General features: G+C 43.8%; 1 gene segment (V, D, J or C); it reads left to right on the plus strand.

Moving 5' to 3' along the window:
* LOC126958595 (immunoglobulin heavy variable 4-59-like) overlaps positions 1–18,934 on the plus strand; it is a 319,776-nt gene that overhangs the window by 31,860 nt on the left and 268,982 nt on the right. The window contains 1 exon segment of the V gene segment in view: positions 2,951–3,069. Within this exon segment, the coding sequence occupies positions 2,951–2,982 (32 nt within the window).

Raw genomic sequence — 18,934 nt, forward strand, 5'->3', positions numbered from 1 at the left:
AGGGTCACGCACAGTTACAAAAATAGACAGGGTAAGCTGAGGAGTTCATTGTTTAAATTCCCATTTGAAGAAGTAGAGTCAACTACTTTTCTGAGTGGCTCACAATGACTCCAGCTCACTCACAGAGCTCAGACAGAAACCTTCCTTCAGGGTGGGAGCTGGGCTGCAGAGAGAGAGCACTCAGTGCCCATAAAGGTGAATATGAGCTGTCAGATGGAACTTCCCTGTCACCTCAACATGGAATTTATTGTTTCATTTCATTAGCACTCTTTACGTAATGGTTCATTTTTTTGGTCTGTTCATTACTTGTATTTTTTCAAAGGAATCTCACTTGAATCTTTACTCTTTTGCATTTTGTCTCCAGGACAAGGTTGGGAAGTGTTACCTCCAGCATCATAACATGATCTAGTGACCTGACACATTTGTGGCAAAGAATACCTACCAATTCAGAAGCTCTTTGGTTTTCTTTCCATGAAATAGAATTATTTCTTCTGTTCTGTGTATAAGTGTATGCTAGCAATCCTGTACACACCCACATAGATGTCTACAAGCCTATGAATTATTCTCTGTAAATAAAAATTTATCTCAATTTCCCTCAATGTTCATAATTCTCATGATGGTGAGGAAGGTCTTTCTGGATCTGTTTAAACAAAATGTCCAGAGACCACCTGGTAGGTAAGGAGTTCACCTGGCCCTGAATGTTGGGTCTGTCTCTTTCCCTCTGTTGTTCCACAGGTCAGCTCACTTGTTCAGTCCTAACAAGAGAGCCCAGGTTTGTCCTGATGTTGAAACACACCCAACTTCTGATGACTCTCCTGTTACCCACATCCATGGAGATAGATTATTTATTATATAATTCACCAAACTAATGTCATATGCCCAAGATGTAATACCGCAAACTCTAGGTTATGTTCATGCAATTCAATGAAGGAGAAAGTCTTTCAGACACAGGTGCCCCTGACACCATAAATATGTGGATAAGGACTCTGGGCTTGAGTGTCATTGTCCAGCCATGTTTCAGAAGTGTGACCTGTCAGGGAAGAACCAGAGTTCCTTGTGCTCTCAGAGGGGAGGGCTCACAGATGTCCTCTCTTGTTCCCAGGAAAGGCAATTGCACTAATCTTGATGATGAGACTATGCTCCTGTGCTGACCTAGGATAGTTTTTGACTGAAATTGTCACTGTGATCCCCAATCTACATCTATTCACACAGAAGTGTATAAAGGTCAGGCCACATTCTCAGCATCACACATTGACACAGTTGGAGATACATCCCACTACCTTCTCCTTAGATTGCAGACAGAATCCTAAACTTCAAATGGTCACAAAATGGAAGGTATCAGATTTTTTTTCTCTTTATGATGCACGCTCTGGGACAGATATATTCCCTCTAACCATGATGGATATTCTGAATTACAATAAACATTGCATGGATGTAGGTTTGAATAAATTCACTGTGATGAATATATTTATCTGCTGCCCTAATGTTTTTGAATGGAGATTTGACAATTTAGATAACCTGGATGTTTGGTTGGTTTCATATAAATCTTCATGGGTAGAACAGCATTGAACCTATTCCAAAAATCTGTCCTTGATCCATGATCACACTCATCTCCCAGACCAGCTCCTTGAGCACATCTCCCTACCTGGAAGAAGAGGACTCTGGGCTTGGTGAGGGGAGGCCCCAGGAAGAGAACTGAGTTCTCAGAGGGCACAGCCAGCATCCTCCTCTCAGGGTGAGCCCCAAAGACTGGGGCCTCCCTCATCCCTTTTCACCTCTCCATACAAAGGCACCACCCACATGCAAATCCTCACTTAGGCACCCACAGAAAACCACCACACATTTCCTTAAATTCAGGGTCCTGCTCACAAGGGAAATGCTCTCTGAGAGTCATGGACATCCTGTGCAAGAACATGAAGCACCTGTGGTTCTTCCTCCTCCTGGTGGCAGCTCCCAGATGTGAGTGTCTCGGGGATGCAGATATGACGATATGGGAGGTTGTCTGTGATCCCAGGACACACTGTGGGTCTCTCTGTTCACAGGGGTCCTGTCCCAGGTGCAGCTGCAGGAGTCGGGCCCAGGACTGGTGAAGCCTTCGGAGACCCTGTCCCTCACCTGCGCTGTCTCTGGTGGCTCTATCAGCAGTGGTTATGGCTGGAGCTGGATCCGCCAGCCCCCAGGAAAGGGACTGGAGTGGATTGGGTAGTATCTATATACTGGTAGCACCAACTACAACCCGTCCCTCAAGAGTCGAGTCACCATTTCAACAGACACGTCCAAGAACCAGTTCTCCCTGAAGCTGAGCTCTGTGACCGCCGCGGACACGGCCGTGTATTACTGTGCGAGCGACACAGTGAGGGGAGGAGGGTGTGAGCCCAGACACAAACCTCCCTGCAGGGAGGCGGAGGGGGCGGGCGCAGGTGCCGCTCAGGACCAGCAGGGGGCGCGCGGGGCCCACAGAGCAGGAGGCCGGGTCAGGAGCAGGTGCAGGGAGGGCGGGGCTTCCTCATCTGCTCAGTGCTCTTCCTCCTCACCAGCACCTCAGCTGTCCCCAGGGCTCCTCCTTCTTTATTATCTGTGGTTCTGCTTCCTCACATTCTTCTGCCAGAAAAGAAAGGAGGAAGGCACATTTTCCTCTTACAATTGAAGTTTCACTGATTACTAGGAACTTTCCTTACAAGTTCCTGCATGGCCCATTATTCCTTAGTGATTAAAAATATATATATTCTAATGATTCTCACCATCTCTTGGTTTGTGTCATCAGTTGAATTGTGCCCTCTTTAAAATTCATATGCTGAAACCTTAAATTCAATGGATCTATATTGGAATTTTAATGATACAATTAAGGTTAAATGTGGTTAGAAGTGTGAGAACCTAATGCAATAGACGTGCTGTCTTTATAAGAAGAGGAAGAAACACCAGAGACCTCTCACTTTTCACGTGCACGCAGAGAAGAGGCCATGTGGAGACGCAGTGTATTAGAAGGTGCCCCAGTGCATGCCAGGAAGAAGCCGCACCAAGAACCAACCCTGCCAGCACCTTGATCTTCAACATTCAGACTTCAGAATTGTAAGAAAATCAATATTTGTTGTTTAAGCCACCCACTCCATGTTGTCTTCTTAGGAAGACCCAGACAGACTAATACCACATAACTCATAACTCTGTTAGCGTTGTCCCCTGGATGGAGAATCAGCCCCCTGAAGCTGGGCACATCTCTCAGAATCCTACATAAAGTAGGCAAAAAATACTAGGTGTGATATAAAAACTTGTCATGTCCCTGTTGACCAATTTCTGGGCACAGTGTTTTAATGAAGCCCTTGGGGCTTTGTCACAAAAGTTGTCTTTTATCTTTTCTGAAGACCTAACTACTGGACAATGGGTACCAGCTGGATGGAGACTGACCACTGACCATCTTCTGCTGTCTCCTTAGCATGCCACAGAAAACCACACCAACATCACTCTATGTCTTCAACTTTCTAAATTTGCACTGAATCTATTGCTAAATGAGGAGTTACATGAGGTCTGAGTTTCGTTCCCTTCTTCCCAGTCTTCCTCAATTACCAAGGGCAGAAGAGACTTTCAATGAAAATTGGCTGTCAATGCCCCCAATGCACATCACTTTTTGAGGTCCAGGAACTTTATTTGGGGGATAGTGAAATACACTTTTAAATGGAAAGCCCTAAAGCACATACAACAGCTGAAGGAATGGCCACTGTGCACCTGAAGGCAGATGAGGCAGATGGTAGGGTCCCTTCCTCCAAGATGGTCCTGGGTGTGCGATGGTTGGATGCCTCATGCATATGGAATTAAGGACTGGACTGAAGTAGAAACAAGGGCCACATACCATAGGAAAACAAGAAAAGAACAGATGGGCATCCGTGAAGACAGGTAATTAAATTTGTTGAGTTTAAGATGAAATTTTTTTCCGACGTTTATAATGTTCTTAGCTAAATATGAATCTTTTCAACAAACTGAGATTTAAAAGAAGAATGGAGTTAGAAGATGAGAGAGAAAAAAAGTCCTGAGAGAGCAGAAAGAAAATTCACACAAAATTGTCACAAGGCAGAGGTCAGAATGGAGCTGATGCAGTAATGTCATTATTCTGCAGACGTAGTTGAGACCCTTTGGTGTTTAAGGCAGGCCCAGCGGTGAAGAACTCCTTTAGTTTTTGCTTCTCTGGGAAAGGTCTTACCTACCCTTTATTTTACAAAAAGATTTACATGGTAAAGTTTCTTGATTGGCGGAGTTTTGTATGTTTTTCATTCTTTTTCCCCGAGCAATTTGAATACAGTCATGGGCCACCTAACAATGATTCAGTCAGCAATAGACCACATATATGTTTGTGGCCACATAACATTGTAATACCATATTTTCACTAAGGATGTTCCATATTTAGATGTGTTTAGGTAGAGAGATACTTACCACAGCGTTTCAGTTCCCTGCAGTGTTTGGTGCAGTAACACTCTGTACAGGTTAGTTGTCTGGAAACATTGTGCTATTCCACATAGTCTATGTGTAGTAGGATATTCGTTGTCGGTTTGTGTAAGTTCTCCCTATGATGCTTGCACAATGATGACATTGATTAGAAATACATTTCTCAGAAGTAATCTCAATCAATAAACCATACATTATCAAATATAATTCCTCTCCATTCAGAACTGAAAATCTGCTGAGAAATCTGCTAAATCTGCTCTTTTACTTTCTGTTTTCAAAAACCTTTCCTTTAATAATGTGGTTTCAAACTATCTCTGATTTTTCTCATTTGGTTTACCTTATTTAAAATATATAGAGCTTCATGGATTGGACGAATATTTGCTTCTCCAGATTTAGAAAGTTTCTATGCAATTACTGCTTTAAAAACCATTCTGCCTCTCTTGCTCTGTCTCTCTTTCTGTCTCTCTCTCTCTGTCTCTCACCCTCTTCCTTCACTACCACTTTTGTCGTGTCTTTGCATAACTCCTCAATGCATAAAATTTCATTTTCACTGTGCTTCCTGACTCGTAAGTCTTTAACTCTTTTTTATTTCTTTCATTTAAGTTTTTCTTCTCTGTCTCTACTATTTCAAATGATCTTTCTTTGAGTTTACTGTTTCTTCTATTATTTGGTCTAATCTGGTCTACAATCCTCTTAAATATTTTGTCTGACTTATTGTATTCTTGAGCATCAATATTTTTGTTTAGTCGTCTTTTAAATGTTTTATCTCTATTAAAATTCTCACATTGTTCTGGCATGATGCCACTAGCTCATTGAACATGTTTCTAACATTTACTTTAAATTTTCTTCCAGGTAATCCATATGCTTCCTTTTCATTGATATCAGTTTATAGATCTTTATGTTGTTCTTCTGTTTGGACCATGTGCCCCTCCTCCTTCATTTTCCTTGACTGTCACTGTTGCTACCTGTTCATTATAACAAAAGCCACCATACACTCTTCAAAGACGAGGCTCATAGAGATCATCCTCACCAATCAGTCCAGGCAGTAATTTGGGTCTCTCAAAACTTCATAGTATTCAAACTTCTATCTCTGTTCTTAATGGCCCCTGGGATTTAGAGGGTGATAGATTCTGCCAGAAATCACAGGTAGGGGAAGTAGAAACTATTTACTCAAGCAGCCCCTTGAAAATTTGGACCACTGGACAAAGTTTTATTATTGATGTATGATTCATCCAAATAATGTTAGTTTAAGCTTCTCCCAACCAGTCAGCTAACATTGAAATTTTATCATTTCTTATTTGAATCTGGGGTTTAATCTTTGAGTATTTAGGTAAAATTGCAAACTAGTTTAAATCTGCCTATTTGGCAAACTGATCTGTTGCCGAATTTCCATTTTCTGCGTTATCTCTGTGCATTTAAATCTAAATCTGTATTAGACATGCATCCAGAATGTGGAAAAGTGTCTTAAAGTTCCTTAATTTATTTAATTTAATGGGGTTTCCAGAAGATGTGAAAATTTCCTTTGTTTATCGAACACCTGACTATTGGTCAATAGTTTTCTCTTTAATTTTTCTCTCTCCTCTCACATTATCTATAATAAGCAGTGAGAAATGAAGACACACCATCGACAGTTTGCTTAGACATCCCACCACCTAAAATTCTAACTGTCAATTACTAATTCTAACTTCATCCAATGTAACATAAGATATAAATTCTATAACAAGGTACACATACTTTCCAGTTCTAATACCACGTTTGTGACAGAAACAAAGCAGGTGTGCTCTCTGCGAGGTGGTCATCTGAGGTCTGAGATGAGGGGTCACACAGGTATTTTTATGATATTTAAGGGATTGGGCAACAACAGTGATAACAATTCTGATCATCACTGGCTCTTGCCGGAAAGTTTACAGGTAAAGTTACTGCTGTTATTTGATTTTAACACCTAATTAGAATGAAGCTCAGAGGAAGAGGTCACATCCTAGGTCACACAGTGAGGAGGAATGGAACTGTTCTCTGCTCTCCACAGTACGCACGAGATTGCAGGCACGGGCCCAGGTTCCACTGACACATGACATCTAGAGGGCAGTTCTCAGGGGATGGTCTTAGCGCACCTGCTTCCTGGGGCAGGGTGCTTCCTTCTGTCAGTTGTGCACTTGCTCCTTCTGACAGCTCTGAAGTGACCACTTGCATCGATATGAATTATTCATATTCTTTCGCATATTATGGCCAAAAGCATATTTATTAAATTTTCAATTCATTTTCTCTGAAGCACACTGCGTTAGCAGAAAGGAATAAATCGCATTGCTCCACCTCCCCCACAGCCCAAGATTCCTGAAGAGAGAGCCGATGTGATGTACTCATAGGTGGATCTCTGCTCCATCTATGAAGAGGTGACCTTGGTCTTCAACTTCCAGCAATTCTGGGAAGCCAAGGACACCTCCGTCTCCTCCTCCCTGCTCTGCAGCTCACCTGAGAACAGCTTTCTCATTGGAATATCATCTGTTTAAGGAATAAAAGTCCCTGCTTTAGGATTTGGGGCCTGAGTGCACCTACTGGATCCAGCCCAGGACTGGAGATACTTTCCAGAACACAACTTCTCCTGAGACGTGTCCAGTCACACTGCTTTACTTGCACAATTTCAGCTTCCTCAGAAGAAAATTAAAATTGCTGAGACTTTTTCATAAACATTATGCCTTGTCCTTTTTCTGTTTCCTTGCCTGTTCATGTACGTCAGACCAGGTACCACTTATATGTAATGAGATCAGAATTCGGCCTCCAGTAACACATCTGAGGTGACGCTTGATTGTACTTTTGGTTTAGGCTCCAAAATGTAGATTATAAAATTCAACAACCTCATTTTTATGTCAAAAGAAATCTGCATAATCTGAACGTCAACACATTTTGGACTCTATTAAATAACTGAAGTAGCAAGAAACCTTACCCACACCAAATACTGGATAGACGGACATGCCTAAAATGGCAGTTGACACTTGCTTAACTGGAACAGAGGTAGCAGAAGCCACAAGATATTGAGGGTACTACATGACAAGCACTATAGACATCTGAAAGACAGATGTGGACTCGGTAAATGCAACAGTTCCAGTGGGTCTTTCACTACTAAAGTTTCTCTACTTTCTCTCCATAAACCTCAGGATTCTAAAAAAATAAAACCCAAATGCATTTCCTATGGATCGGAATTGCAGATGATTAATTACTGAGAAACATACCAGGAACCTGCTTCAGGAGCTTCTACAGGGAAGGACTTTTCCAGAACCTTATCTTATGTGATGAAGACAAATCTTCCCTTCCAGATTTTTCTTCCATCCTTCCATTATTATACAAATGAGCAAAGTTAGCCAATATGGGTAAGAAGTAAGTAAATAGTCCAGGGATGCTGAAACCACAAAAGGGATTAATTGCCAAAAATGAACTTTTCCCCCTGGTGACGCCTGGTCAAGGTCACAGCCCAGAAGAGGATGCCGATCGCGTCTCTAGGTTTCCGTGGTCAGAACAGGCAGTGCTTACCCGCAGTGCCCAATCCATTCTAACCAGGATGATGGTTCTGGATTAAAGACACAAGTGGGGCAATGCACAGACTCTATCTGAGGAGAACGTAGGGAAACTAACGGAAAATGGCAGAGAGTGAGACAAGAGAGTAGAGGAATCCAAATCCTCTGATATCACCATTTTTAAGACCAAGGTCTTGAAAACTCCCTGAGTGACCTCAGCTTCTGATATCATGAAGCCTTTTCTGGATTCCTAGCTGAGAAAATGAAAAGAACAACCTGTATGCACTTCCCAAGTCTCCCCTTGTATCCTGTTTGCTTTAGATCTCTAGGGGAAAATGTCAGATATGTGGGCCTAGTATCGGTGTAGGTGGCACTTCCTGTAAGCTACAAAATAGGAAGAAGGGAAAATGTGTGTTATTGGAATAGTGGATATGGAGTGGGGTGTCATCTGAATGTATCTGGATCTGCTCGTATTCTCAGGTGCAACATTCAACTGCAGCAGCCCATTGAAGAAACACATCACTCCCCAAACTCCTGTAAGTTTCTGTATTCATTTTGGATCCACTAATGAAGTGAATCCAGAGCTTCGGAGAAGGAGCTTCCTCCTTCATCATATAATCCTTGGTTTGGTTCACCCTGCAGAGTTCAACAGGTTTAGTAAGGCTAATCACTTGTTTCAAGAAGTGGTGTCAGCAGCATATGGTGTCACTGAAAGAGTATTCTAAACCAGAACAAAGCCATTTCATGTCGGGCTAGAGAAGCTGAGGGTAAATGTTTTGTGAGCCCCAACAGGAACCTCCTTGCAAGGCAAGGGCTGGGCTGGAGAGTCACTCAGGAGCCACACAACACAGGTTCCAGCCCTGGAGCAGGTGCACAGGAGGCTGCTGAGAAGGTTTCCTCTGAAGGACTGAATCTTCCTTTGTCAGAAAAAAAAAGCTGAAATACGAGTTCAACAAGTCGCTGATATCTGAACCATTCATACAATTTAAGGCAATGAGAACTATTTTTAAAGTGGGCTTCTGGGATTATTAATATCTTAATAGTGAGAATATGAAGAATAGGGATGGTTTTACTAATTCAATGAATACAGAATTGTGATAGCCACTATATTTCTATGAATAAGAAATTCAGATTTCAGTGTTAAGTAATATTGCCTACATTGTATGAGTGACAGGGCAGTGGTGGATCTTGGAGTGTGGCCGGGGCACTTACCAAGTGAGTCAGAAATCAATATGTAAAAATGAGGATCTATGGATATGAACTAAAGTATGTAAATACTTCATAAAATACTAACAAATGGAGTTCAAAATTAACCCAAAATTATTAAAAACACAAATTCCTTGACAATTATATTGGGAGCAGTGAGTTCATAAAGAACTCCAAACCACTGTTTCAACTTCTGATTCCTATTGTTCCTGCAATGAGAAAATCAGCTCTAATTACACATCCCAGGGCAAGTCTCTAAACCAAGAGTGCTTCCATTGAAGATCCTGGGGAATCAGACGCAGGGCAGGTGCTAGAGACACTGGATCAGGAGTACCCAGCGGATCTCAGAGGGACCTGCTGGACACTCATATGGGAGATCAGCAGTCACTGTCTCCGATCACCAGTGAGCTGTGCCGGTGCCTGACAGGACCAGAATAGGGCCAACGCCTCTTCTCAGTGTCATGGAGAGGGATGGTTCCAGAAATCTTCTAGGCGGTCTCTACGCTTATAAAATGAAAGTTCACAATGAGGAGCGTGCTCTGAGGGGGCTTATTCTTCAGTGAAAGGACCTCTGTCCACAAACATTCATAAATGGAGCAGGACATGCATTTCATCAAACAGGATTAGGGCTCAGACCATCTGCATCTCACTCTCATAAGGCCAATGTGTCATTTACCTTCCCTTTCTTATCATGGATCAGGCTTTGAGCTACGAAATGTTCTGCCTCATGAATATGCAAATAAGCTGAGATCCACTGAAGTAAATAACCTGATATCCACTGGATGTCTGTGCCCTGAGAGCATCATCCAACAACCAATCCCTCCTCTAGAGAATCCCCTGAGAGCTCAGCTTCTCACCATGCACTGGGCCGGGAGGATCGTTTTTCTGGTGGCAGCAACTACAGGTAAAGGAACACCTATTCCCTGGGATGAGAGGGGAACTCTTTTCAGTCAAAAAGAATTTTATCCACTCTTCTGTGTCCTCTCCACAGGTGCCCTCTCCCAGGTGCAGCTGGTGCAGTCTGAGGCAGAGGTGAGGAAGCCTGGGCCTCAGTGAAGGTGTCCTGTAATTTTTCTGGGTTCATCATCACAAGCTACAGTATACACTGGGCGCGACCAGCCCCTGGACAAGGGCTTAAGTGGATGGGATGGAACAACCCTAGCAATGGTAATAGAGCCTACACGCAGAAGTTTAAGGGCAGGCATAGTTTAAGTCCACTATGACCAGGGACACGTCCAGGAGCACAGCCTACACGGAGTTGAGCAGCCTGAGATCTGAGGACAGGCAACAAAGAATGAAGTAACTTTCTCCATTTACGTATGTTTCCGTTCACATGAGACTTTTCTTTAATTAGTTTCATGTGCAGTCAAGTTTCCCTCCTGACAAGCAAATAATCCAGATGATTCGCTTCTTCCCTTGGCCAAGAAAGATTTCCCTTAAACTTTAGCTCAGTTCAGGCACACACTGTCTCTGAATGGGCATTTACTATCAGTCAATACACACACCTGTCCCCATGTGGACATTTCCCTTGGACAAACACACGCATCCTCATGTTGACTCTTCCCTCAGACAAGCACACCTTTCCTCAGGTGAACTCTTGCTTCAGATAAGCACACGTGCCCCCACATTGAATTTTCCTCAGACAAGCACATATATCGGACACTGAAAAGCTGCATAGTAAAATGAGCTCAGGATAGAGGTAATTATGGACTCCAGCTCTGACAATTTGCAGAAATTGTCATTTTTAAAATTCTAACTGAAGATGTTGCTTTATTGTAGACGACAGGGGCTTACAGCTCTAATTACACAGCCTACAGGCAGGATTCCATTTCCTCTGGGTAAGGTTTATGTTTTTTTACTGTGCTTATTTGTTGATAAACATTGATACTATAAAGATACCCTAACGGGGTCCACATAAGAGAAAAAGAGTAATGGGCAGATCAACCCTGAAAATCCAGTCCCAGGAATCCTTTGACCCTGCCCTACCTGCAATCCAGAGACAGAGACAGGATGAGCCCTGATGAATAGTGCACTCATGTCCCCAGGGAGAAAGACACAGAAATGAGGCCCCTCCCCTGCTGCAAATGGAAAGCAGCTCATTCCCTGTTCCTGCAGGTCCTGGTGAGGAGCCGTCCCACATCTGTGCCCTTCCTCAGTGTCCACACCGTGGGGTCTGTGCTGATCTGGGCTTCCCTTGTCATCACTGTCAATATTCGTATTCCTCATGGATCAGGCCCAGCTGTTGCCTCTCTGTGCAGAAGTCCTCTGTGAAGTTAACTGGTGGAGTAAGACAGAGAAATACTATAGACCAAGAATTCTCACACTTTTCTGCAAAGCCTCTGGATTCACTTTCACTGAAAACAGCATAAGCTTGGTCCAGCAGTCTTCAAGAGAGCAGTTGGTGTGGGTGATAACATAAGTAATTCAAGTGGAAGTTCCCAATGAGACTCTCCTTGAGTACAAAGAAAATTAACATTCCTCTGAGACACTCTTATCAGAAAATCTCTATTAAGACGATTAATCTGAGAGCTCAGGAAAAGTCCCTGCATTACTGTGAGGGACACTGTGGAGGCATCACGCTACCTGACTTCAAACTATACTACAAAGCTACAGTAACCCAAACAGCATGGTACTGGTAACAAAACAGAGATGTGGACCAATGGAACAGAACAGAGTCCTCTGAAATAATATCACACATCTACAACCATATGATCTTTGTCCAAAATGTAAAAAAGGAAAATATTGGGCTAATCAGTGTCACTCTAAGTTTGACAAAGAAGGGAATCCGATTTTGGGAAATGCCAGGAGGGTCCCATCCAGGGCCCCATTCTAAACCAGGGCATTTCCAGCTCAGGACATTCCCTCACCCCTATACAATGTCTCTCTCCCGCCACAGCCAGTAGTGCCCCAGTAGATTTATGCTGCACAAAAGCTGTGAGCCTTCTGCCTGGTGAACCCCTACAAAAGGTCCCAAGAGGAGTCTGTGGACTCTTGCCAACAGGGATGATGGGATTACTTTTAGGAAGGTCTAGTTTAAGTTTAAAAAGGGTACAAAATACATACAGGAGTCATTGATTCAGATTACAAAGGAGAAATTCAAATTGTTATATCTACTTCTGTTCCCTGGAAAGCAGAGCCAGGAGAGCATATAGCACAGCTCCTCATTGTGCCATATGTGGGAATGGAAAAAAGTGAAATTAAATGAACAGGAGGATGTGGAAGTACAAATAAACAAGGCAAAGCAGCTTATTGGGTAAATCAAATTACTGAGAAACATCCTACCTGTGAATAACTATTCAGGGAAAGAAATTTAAAGGTTTCATAGACAGCAGAGTGGACATTTCAATAATTTCTCTATAGTACTGGCCACCCTCATGGCCAATTGAACCCACTCAATTTATCATAGTTGGGGTTGGTAAAGCCCCTAAAGTATATCAAAGTGTTATAGTTTGCATTGTGAAGGGCCCGTTGGACAACCTGGGACTATTCTACCATCATAACTTCTGTATCTATAAATTTATGGGGAAGAGATTTATAACAACAATGGGAGCATAAGTTCTAATTCCAGAACAATTATATAGCCCTCAAAGTCAACATATGATGCATGAAGTGGGGTATGTCCTTGGTATGGGACTAGAAAAATATTTGAAAGGTTTGAAGGAACTGCTTCAAGCAGAAAGACAAAATTCCCACCAAAGTGGCCATTGTTAAGCCTCCAGAACCTATACCTTTAAAATGGTTAACAGACAAGGCAATTTGGATAGAACAATGGCCGCTAAGTAAAGAGAAACCGGAGGCTTGAGATAAATTAGTTACTGAACAATTAGAAAATGGGCACATAGCTCCAACATTTTCCCCTTGGAATTCTTCATTTTTCCTAATTAAGAAAAAATCAGGTAAATGGAGAATGTTAACTGACTTAAGAGTCATCAATTCAGTTATACAACCTATGGGAGCATTACAGCCAGAATTGCCTTCTCCTGCTATAATTCCAAAAATTTGGCCTTTAATAGTCATAGATTTAAAAGACTGTTTTTTTACTGTTCCCTTAGCTGAGCAAGACTGTGAATGGTTTGCATTTACAATTCCTGCAGTAAACAACCTGCAGCCTGCTAAGCGTTTTCCTTGTTTTACAGATGGGTCTAGTAATGGTAAAGCTTCTTATTGTGGATCAAAAAGTAAAGTTTTCCAGACGCCCTATATTGCAGCTAAAAAAGCAGCACTTGTTGCTGTAATTGAAGTGTTGACTGCTTTTGATAAGCCTATTAATGTGATTTCTGATTCTTCATGTGTGATTCATTCCACACAGATAATTGAAAATGTTCAGTTACAATTTCATACAGATGAACAACTGATGCCTTTATTTACCCAATTGAAAATAGCAGTTAGAAGTAGAATGTACCATTTTTACATCACTCACGTTAGGGCTCATAGACCTCTTGCAGGACCTTTGACTGAATGGAATCAAATGGCTGATTGCTTAGTTGCTAATGCAATATCTAATGCTAGAAAATTTTACAATTTAGCCCGTGTTAATTCCTCTGGTCTCAAATGCAGATACAGCCTTACCTGGAAAGAAGACAAAAATATGATCCAATGATGCCCAACTTGCCAAATGGTACATTCCTCATCTTTTACAGGAGGAGTTAATCCTCGAAGATTGGAACCTAACTCTCTTTGGCAAATGGATGTCACACATATTCCCTTGTTTGGGAGATTAGCTTAGGTACAGGTATGTGTGGACACCTTTTCTCACATTGTCTGGGCTACATGCCAATCAAAAGAGTCTTCTGCCTGTGTTAAACGTCACCCTTTGCAGTGTTTTGCGGTTATGGGCATTCCAGCTTCTATTAAACAGATAATGCCCCAGGCTATACTAGCCAAGATCTAGCTACATTTTTCTCTATGTGGAATATTAAAAACATTACTGGTATCCCATATAATTCTCAAAACAAGCGATAGTGGAAAGAATAAATCTCTCCCTACAACAACAGTTGCAAAAGCAGAAAGGGGCAGACAGATATATGGAACACCACAGATAAAACTGAATTGTGCATTATTAACTTTAAATTTTTTGAGCCTGCCCAAAGGCCAGATGTTATCAGCAGCTGAACAGCATCTGCAGAAACCAGCTGCAAAGGCAGAAGCAGAAAAATTGGTTGGGTGGAGAGATCTGATAACAAAAAGTTGAGAAATAGGTAAAATAATAACTTGCAGTAGAGGTTATGCTTGTGTTTCTCCAGGCCAAAATCAACAGCCAGCTTGGATGGCATCAAGACACCTGAAACCTTATAATGAGCCAGATGCCAAGGAAGAGACTCTGGGAGGATCCTGAGGACCCCCGGTTGCAGCCATGTCGAGGCTGACGCTGAGGAGGACCCCAACTGTCATGAGCAACACTCGTCAAACACACCCACCCACCTGGGGACAGATCAAGAAGCTGTCACAGATGGCAGAAGAAAACCTGAGGAAAGCGGGACAACCAGTTGCAACAAGTAATTTAATGGGAGCTCTGATAGCAGCTATCACCACTGCTGTGAGTATTCCTTCAACAAGGGCTGACACAAAGAACAATTATACTTATTGGGCATATTTATCCTGGCTGGTAATAATGCCTGGACATAATCGCTCTATGACACAGTTACACATGTTTTCTAATCTGTGTTTGCCATAATAAATCTGCTCCTATAACTGAGGCATACCACCTTCAAAAACCATTTGTAAACAAAATAGAACCTGACCAGAAATAATGAACGTACTTGTTTAGGAAGATTGCATTGCAGAACAGGCACAGGTGCTGCACAATGATTCCTATGGAATCATTATTAATTGGTCACCTAAGGGAATGTTTAGCTTAAATTGCACCTCTCAGTCTGCATGCCATGGCCACACTGTGTTCAGCTGGTCTCAACAAAACAGTCAGATGGTAGAAATGATAAGAAGTACGGCAAAAGTTCCTATTATCTGGAGCCATGGTGGTATAGTAGCACCTCAACCTCAAATGATATGGCTCGTTGTAGGAACTAAACATAAGGATTTGTGGAAACAATTAATAGCTCCTAATAAGATCAAAATTTGGGAAATAATAAAAAAGCATCTAGAAAGGCACTCTACAAACTTGTCTTTGGATATTGCAACATTAAAGAACAAATATTTACAGCATCCCCGGCACACCTGACCTTAATGACAGGAACTGGAGTGCTTAAAGCAGTTACAGACAAATTAGCAGCTAGTAACCCATTAAAATGGATAAAAACACTTGGAAACTCTGTGATTTCAATGAAAATTGTGCTTTTAATCTGTGTTGTTTGTCTTTGCATAATCTGCAGATGTGGCTCTTGACTCCTGCAAGAAGTAGCTCACTGTGACAAAGCTGCCTTTGCCTTTATTAATTTGCAAATCAAAGAAGGGGGACGTGTTGGGAAGAAGCCTTCCAAAGTAAGGCCATAAACTGGCCCTAAAACCTGCCATAAACAAAATCTCTGCAGCACTGTAACATGTTCATGATGGCCATAAAGCCCATAGTGGAAGGTTGTGGGTTTACTGGAATGAGAGCAAGGAACACCTGACCTGGCCCGCCCAGGACAGAAAACCGCTCAAAGGCATTCTTAAGCCACAAACAATAGCACGAGTGATCTGTGCCTTAAGGACATGCTCCTGCTGCAGTTAACTAGCCCAACCTATTCCTGTAATTCAGCCCATCCCTTCGTTTCCCATAAGGGATACTTTTAGTTAGTTTAAAATCTATAGAAACAATGCTAATGACTAGCTTACTGTTAATAAATTCGTGGGTAAATTTCTGTTCGGGGGTCACAGCTCTGAAAGCTGCGAGACCCCTGATTTCCCACTTCACACCTCTATATTTCTGTGTGTGTGCCTTTAATTCCTCTAGTGCCACTGGGTCTCCCCGACTGAGCTAGTCTTGGCAATGCGGATGCCAGGGAGCGCTTATGAAACACTAGGGGGCGCTTAGGATCCACTAAGGAGCACTCAGAACACGAGGGGTCACTCAGAGCCACCAGAGGGTGCTTAGGACACCAGGGAATGCTCAGGACACCAGGGGATGCTCGGAACCACCAGGGGGCGTGCAAGACAGCAGGGGACGATCATAACCACCAGGGGGCGCTCAGGACACTGGGGGATGTTCAGAACCACCAGGGGGCGCCAAGGACACCTGGGGGCGCTGACAACCAGCAGGGGGTGCTCAGGACACCAGGGGGTGCTCAGGACACCAAAGGTCTCTCAGAATCATCAGGGGTCGCTCAGGACACCAAGGGACGATCACAACCACCAGGGGTGCTCAGGAGAGCAGTTCACTCAGGACACAGGAGGCTCTCAGAACCACCAGGGGGCGCTCAGGACTATAAGGCAGTGCTCAGGACACCAGGGTTAGTTCAAGATAGCAGGGAACGCTCAGAACCACCAGGGGGCGCGCAGGACACAAGGGGATGCTCAGGACACCAGGGGACACTCGGCACCACCAGGGGGCGCGCAAGACACAGGGGACGATCATAACCACCAGGGGGCACCCAGGACACAGGGGGCGCCCAGGACACAGGGGGCGCCCAGGACACCAGGGGGCGTCTGGACACCAGGGGGCGCTGACAACCAGCAGGGCTTGCTCAGGACACCAGGGGGCGCTCAGGACTATAAGGCAGTGCTCAGGACACCAGTGTTAGCTCAAGATAGCAGGGAACTCTCAGAACCACCAGGGAGCGCGCAGGACACCAGGAAGCTCTCAGAACCACCAGGGGGCGCTCAGGACACCAGGAGGCTCTCAGAACCACAAGGGGGCGCTCAGGGCTGCAGGAGGCTATCAGAACCTCCAGGAGGCGCTCAGGAGTATAAGGCAGTGATCAGGACGCCAGGGTTAGGTGAAAATAGCAGGGAACGCTCAGAGCCACCAGGGGGCGCTCAGGACTGCCCAGGACACCAGGGGACCCTCGGAACCACCAGGGGGCGCTCAAGACAACAGGGGACAATCATAACCATCAGGGAGTGCTCAGGACACTGGGGGATGTTCAGAACCACCAGGGGGCGCCCAGGACACCAAGGGGCGCTGACAACCAGCAGGGGGTGCTCAGGACACCAGGGGGCGCTCAGGACACCAGGGGACTCTCAGAACCATCAGGGGGCGCTCAGGACACCAAAGGCCGATCATAACCAGCAGGTGTGCCCAGGACAACAGCACGGTCAGGACACCAGGAGGCTCTCAGAACCACCAGGGGGCGCTCAAGACTATAAGGCAGTGCTCAGGACACCAGGGTTAGCTCAAGATAGCAGGGAATGCTCAGAACCACCAGGGGGCGCTCAGGACACCAGGAGGCTCTCAGAACCACCAGGGGGCGCTCAGGACACTGGGGGATGGATGTTCAGAATCACCAGATCACCAGGGGACACCCAGGACAGCAAGGGGTGCTGAAAACCAGCAGGGGGTGCTCAGGACACCAGGGGGTGCTCAGGACACCAAGGGTCTCTCAGAACCATCAGGGGGCGCTCAGGACAGCAAGGGGTGATCATAACCACCAGGGGTGCTCAGGACAACAGCATGCTCAGGACACCAGGAGGCTCTCAGAACCACCAGGGGGCGCTCAGGACTACAAGGCAGTGCTCAGGACACCAGGGTTAGCTCAAGATAGCAGGGAACGCTCAGAACCACCAGGGGGCACTCAGGACACAAGGGGACACTCAGGACTTAAGGGTTCTCTTGGGAGGTGGCTCCCTATCAAGTGCTTGGGGATGGTGTGTTTCTTTTTTTAGGCCCTGTGATTTCTCACCTGGTGAAACAAAAGTCTTCCCAGGATCTCTTGCCATTTATTTCCTGGAATGCATGTTTCTCTCCTCTACAAAATCTTAACTTAGAACTATAATTCAATTCTTTATATTTTCGTAATAATACTAGCAATAATATCTAAGTAAATTTTAAAATGAAGAAATTGTATATGTTTACTTTAAACTATTTCCACAAACAGATTTCTGTTTCCTGCACTGTGTCAGTCACATAATTTTAAATACTTTTCTAACAATAACTCAGTATATGAATGTGCTGAGTTTATTTTCCTTTCATCTGCTGTTTATGGAGATGAAACATCACTTTAAGGGCTTCTGTCCTCCACTTTGGTGGTTCCTGGAGTTCTGACCCTCAGTCTGTTTCTCTACCTTCCCTTCTTCTGTTCACACTTTTTCTATTCCTCAGTTTCTGCTCAAGGAATCGGCAAGTCCATTTACTTTGTCTCATCCATGTCTGGTGAATCAGTTCCCTTCCCTTCATGATCACTGAAGTCAACCAAGTATGGGAAGGTAACAGTCCTTAGAATATGCTCATCTACCTGCAGAATCCCTGCTCTCCTCACCCTTTTCTAGGGTCCTGCAGACATCACCCCATCCCATCCTCCCCTTCTCTAAATACCCCAGAGTGGGCTCTGCAGTTTCTGCTGACCTCTGTGTGCTCAGCCCTGGGGCTCACTATAGTTTTAATGATAAAGCCCAAATGCGTATTGTGTTTGCACACTTTCTGACCACCCTCTAGCAAGCTGCCATTGTGAGTGAATCCTGGGAATCCTGGGGTGACTTTAGTTCTATATTTATGGATATTCTCTACCACCCAGGAATATTGTAAAATAAGCAACATATAGAGTTTATGTTAAAAATTCATGTAAAAAAATTGCAGAATAAAAAACATTATTTAAATTGCAAAACGCTATCTTTTAAATTTAAAACTTAAGATTTTATTTTAATTTAATATTAAATGTTATTTAAATTGGAAAAAGCTGACACATTTTTCA

Source organism: Macaca thibetana, chromosome 7 (assembly GCF_024542745.1).
Source record: "Macaca thibetana thibetana isolate TM-01 chromosome 7, ASM2454274v1, whole genome shotgun sequence".
Taxonomy (NCBI): Eukaryota; Metazoa; Chordata; class Mammalia; order Primates; family Cercopithecidae; genus Macaca; species Macaca thibetana.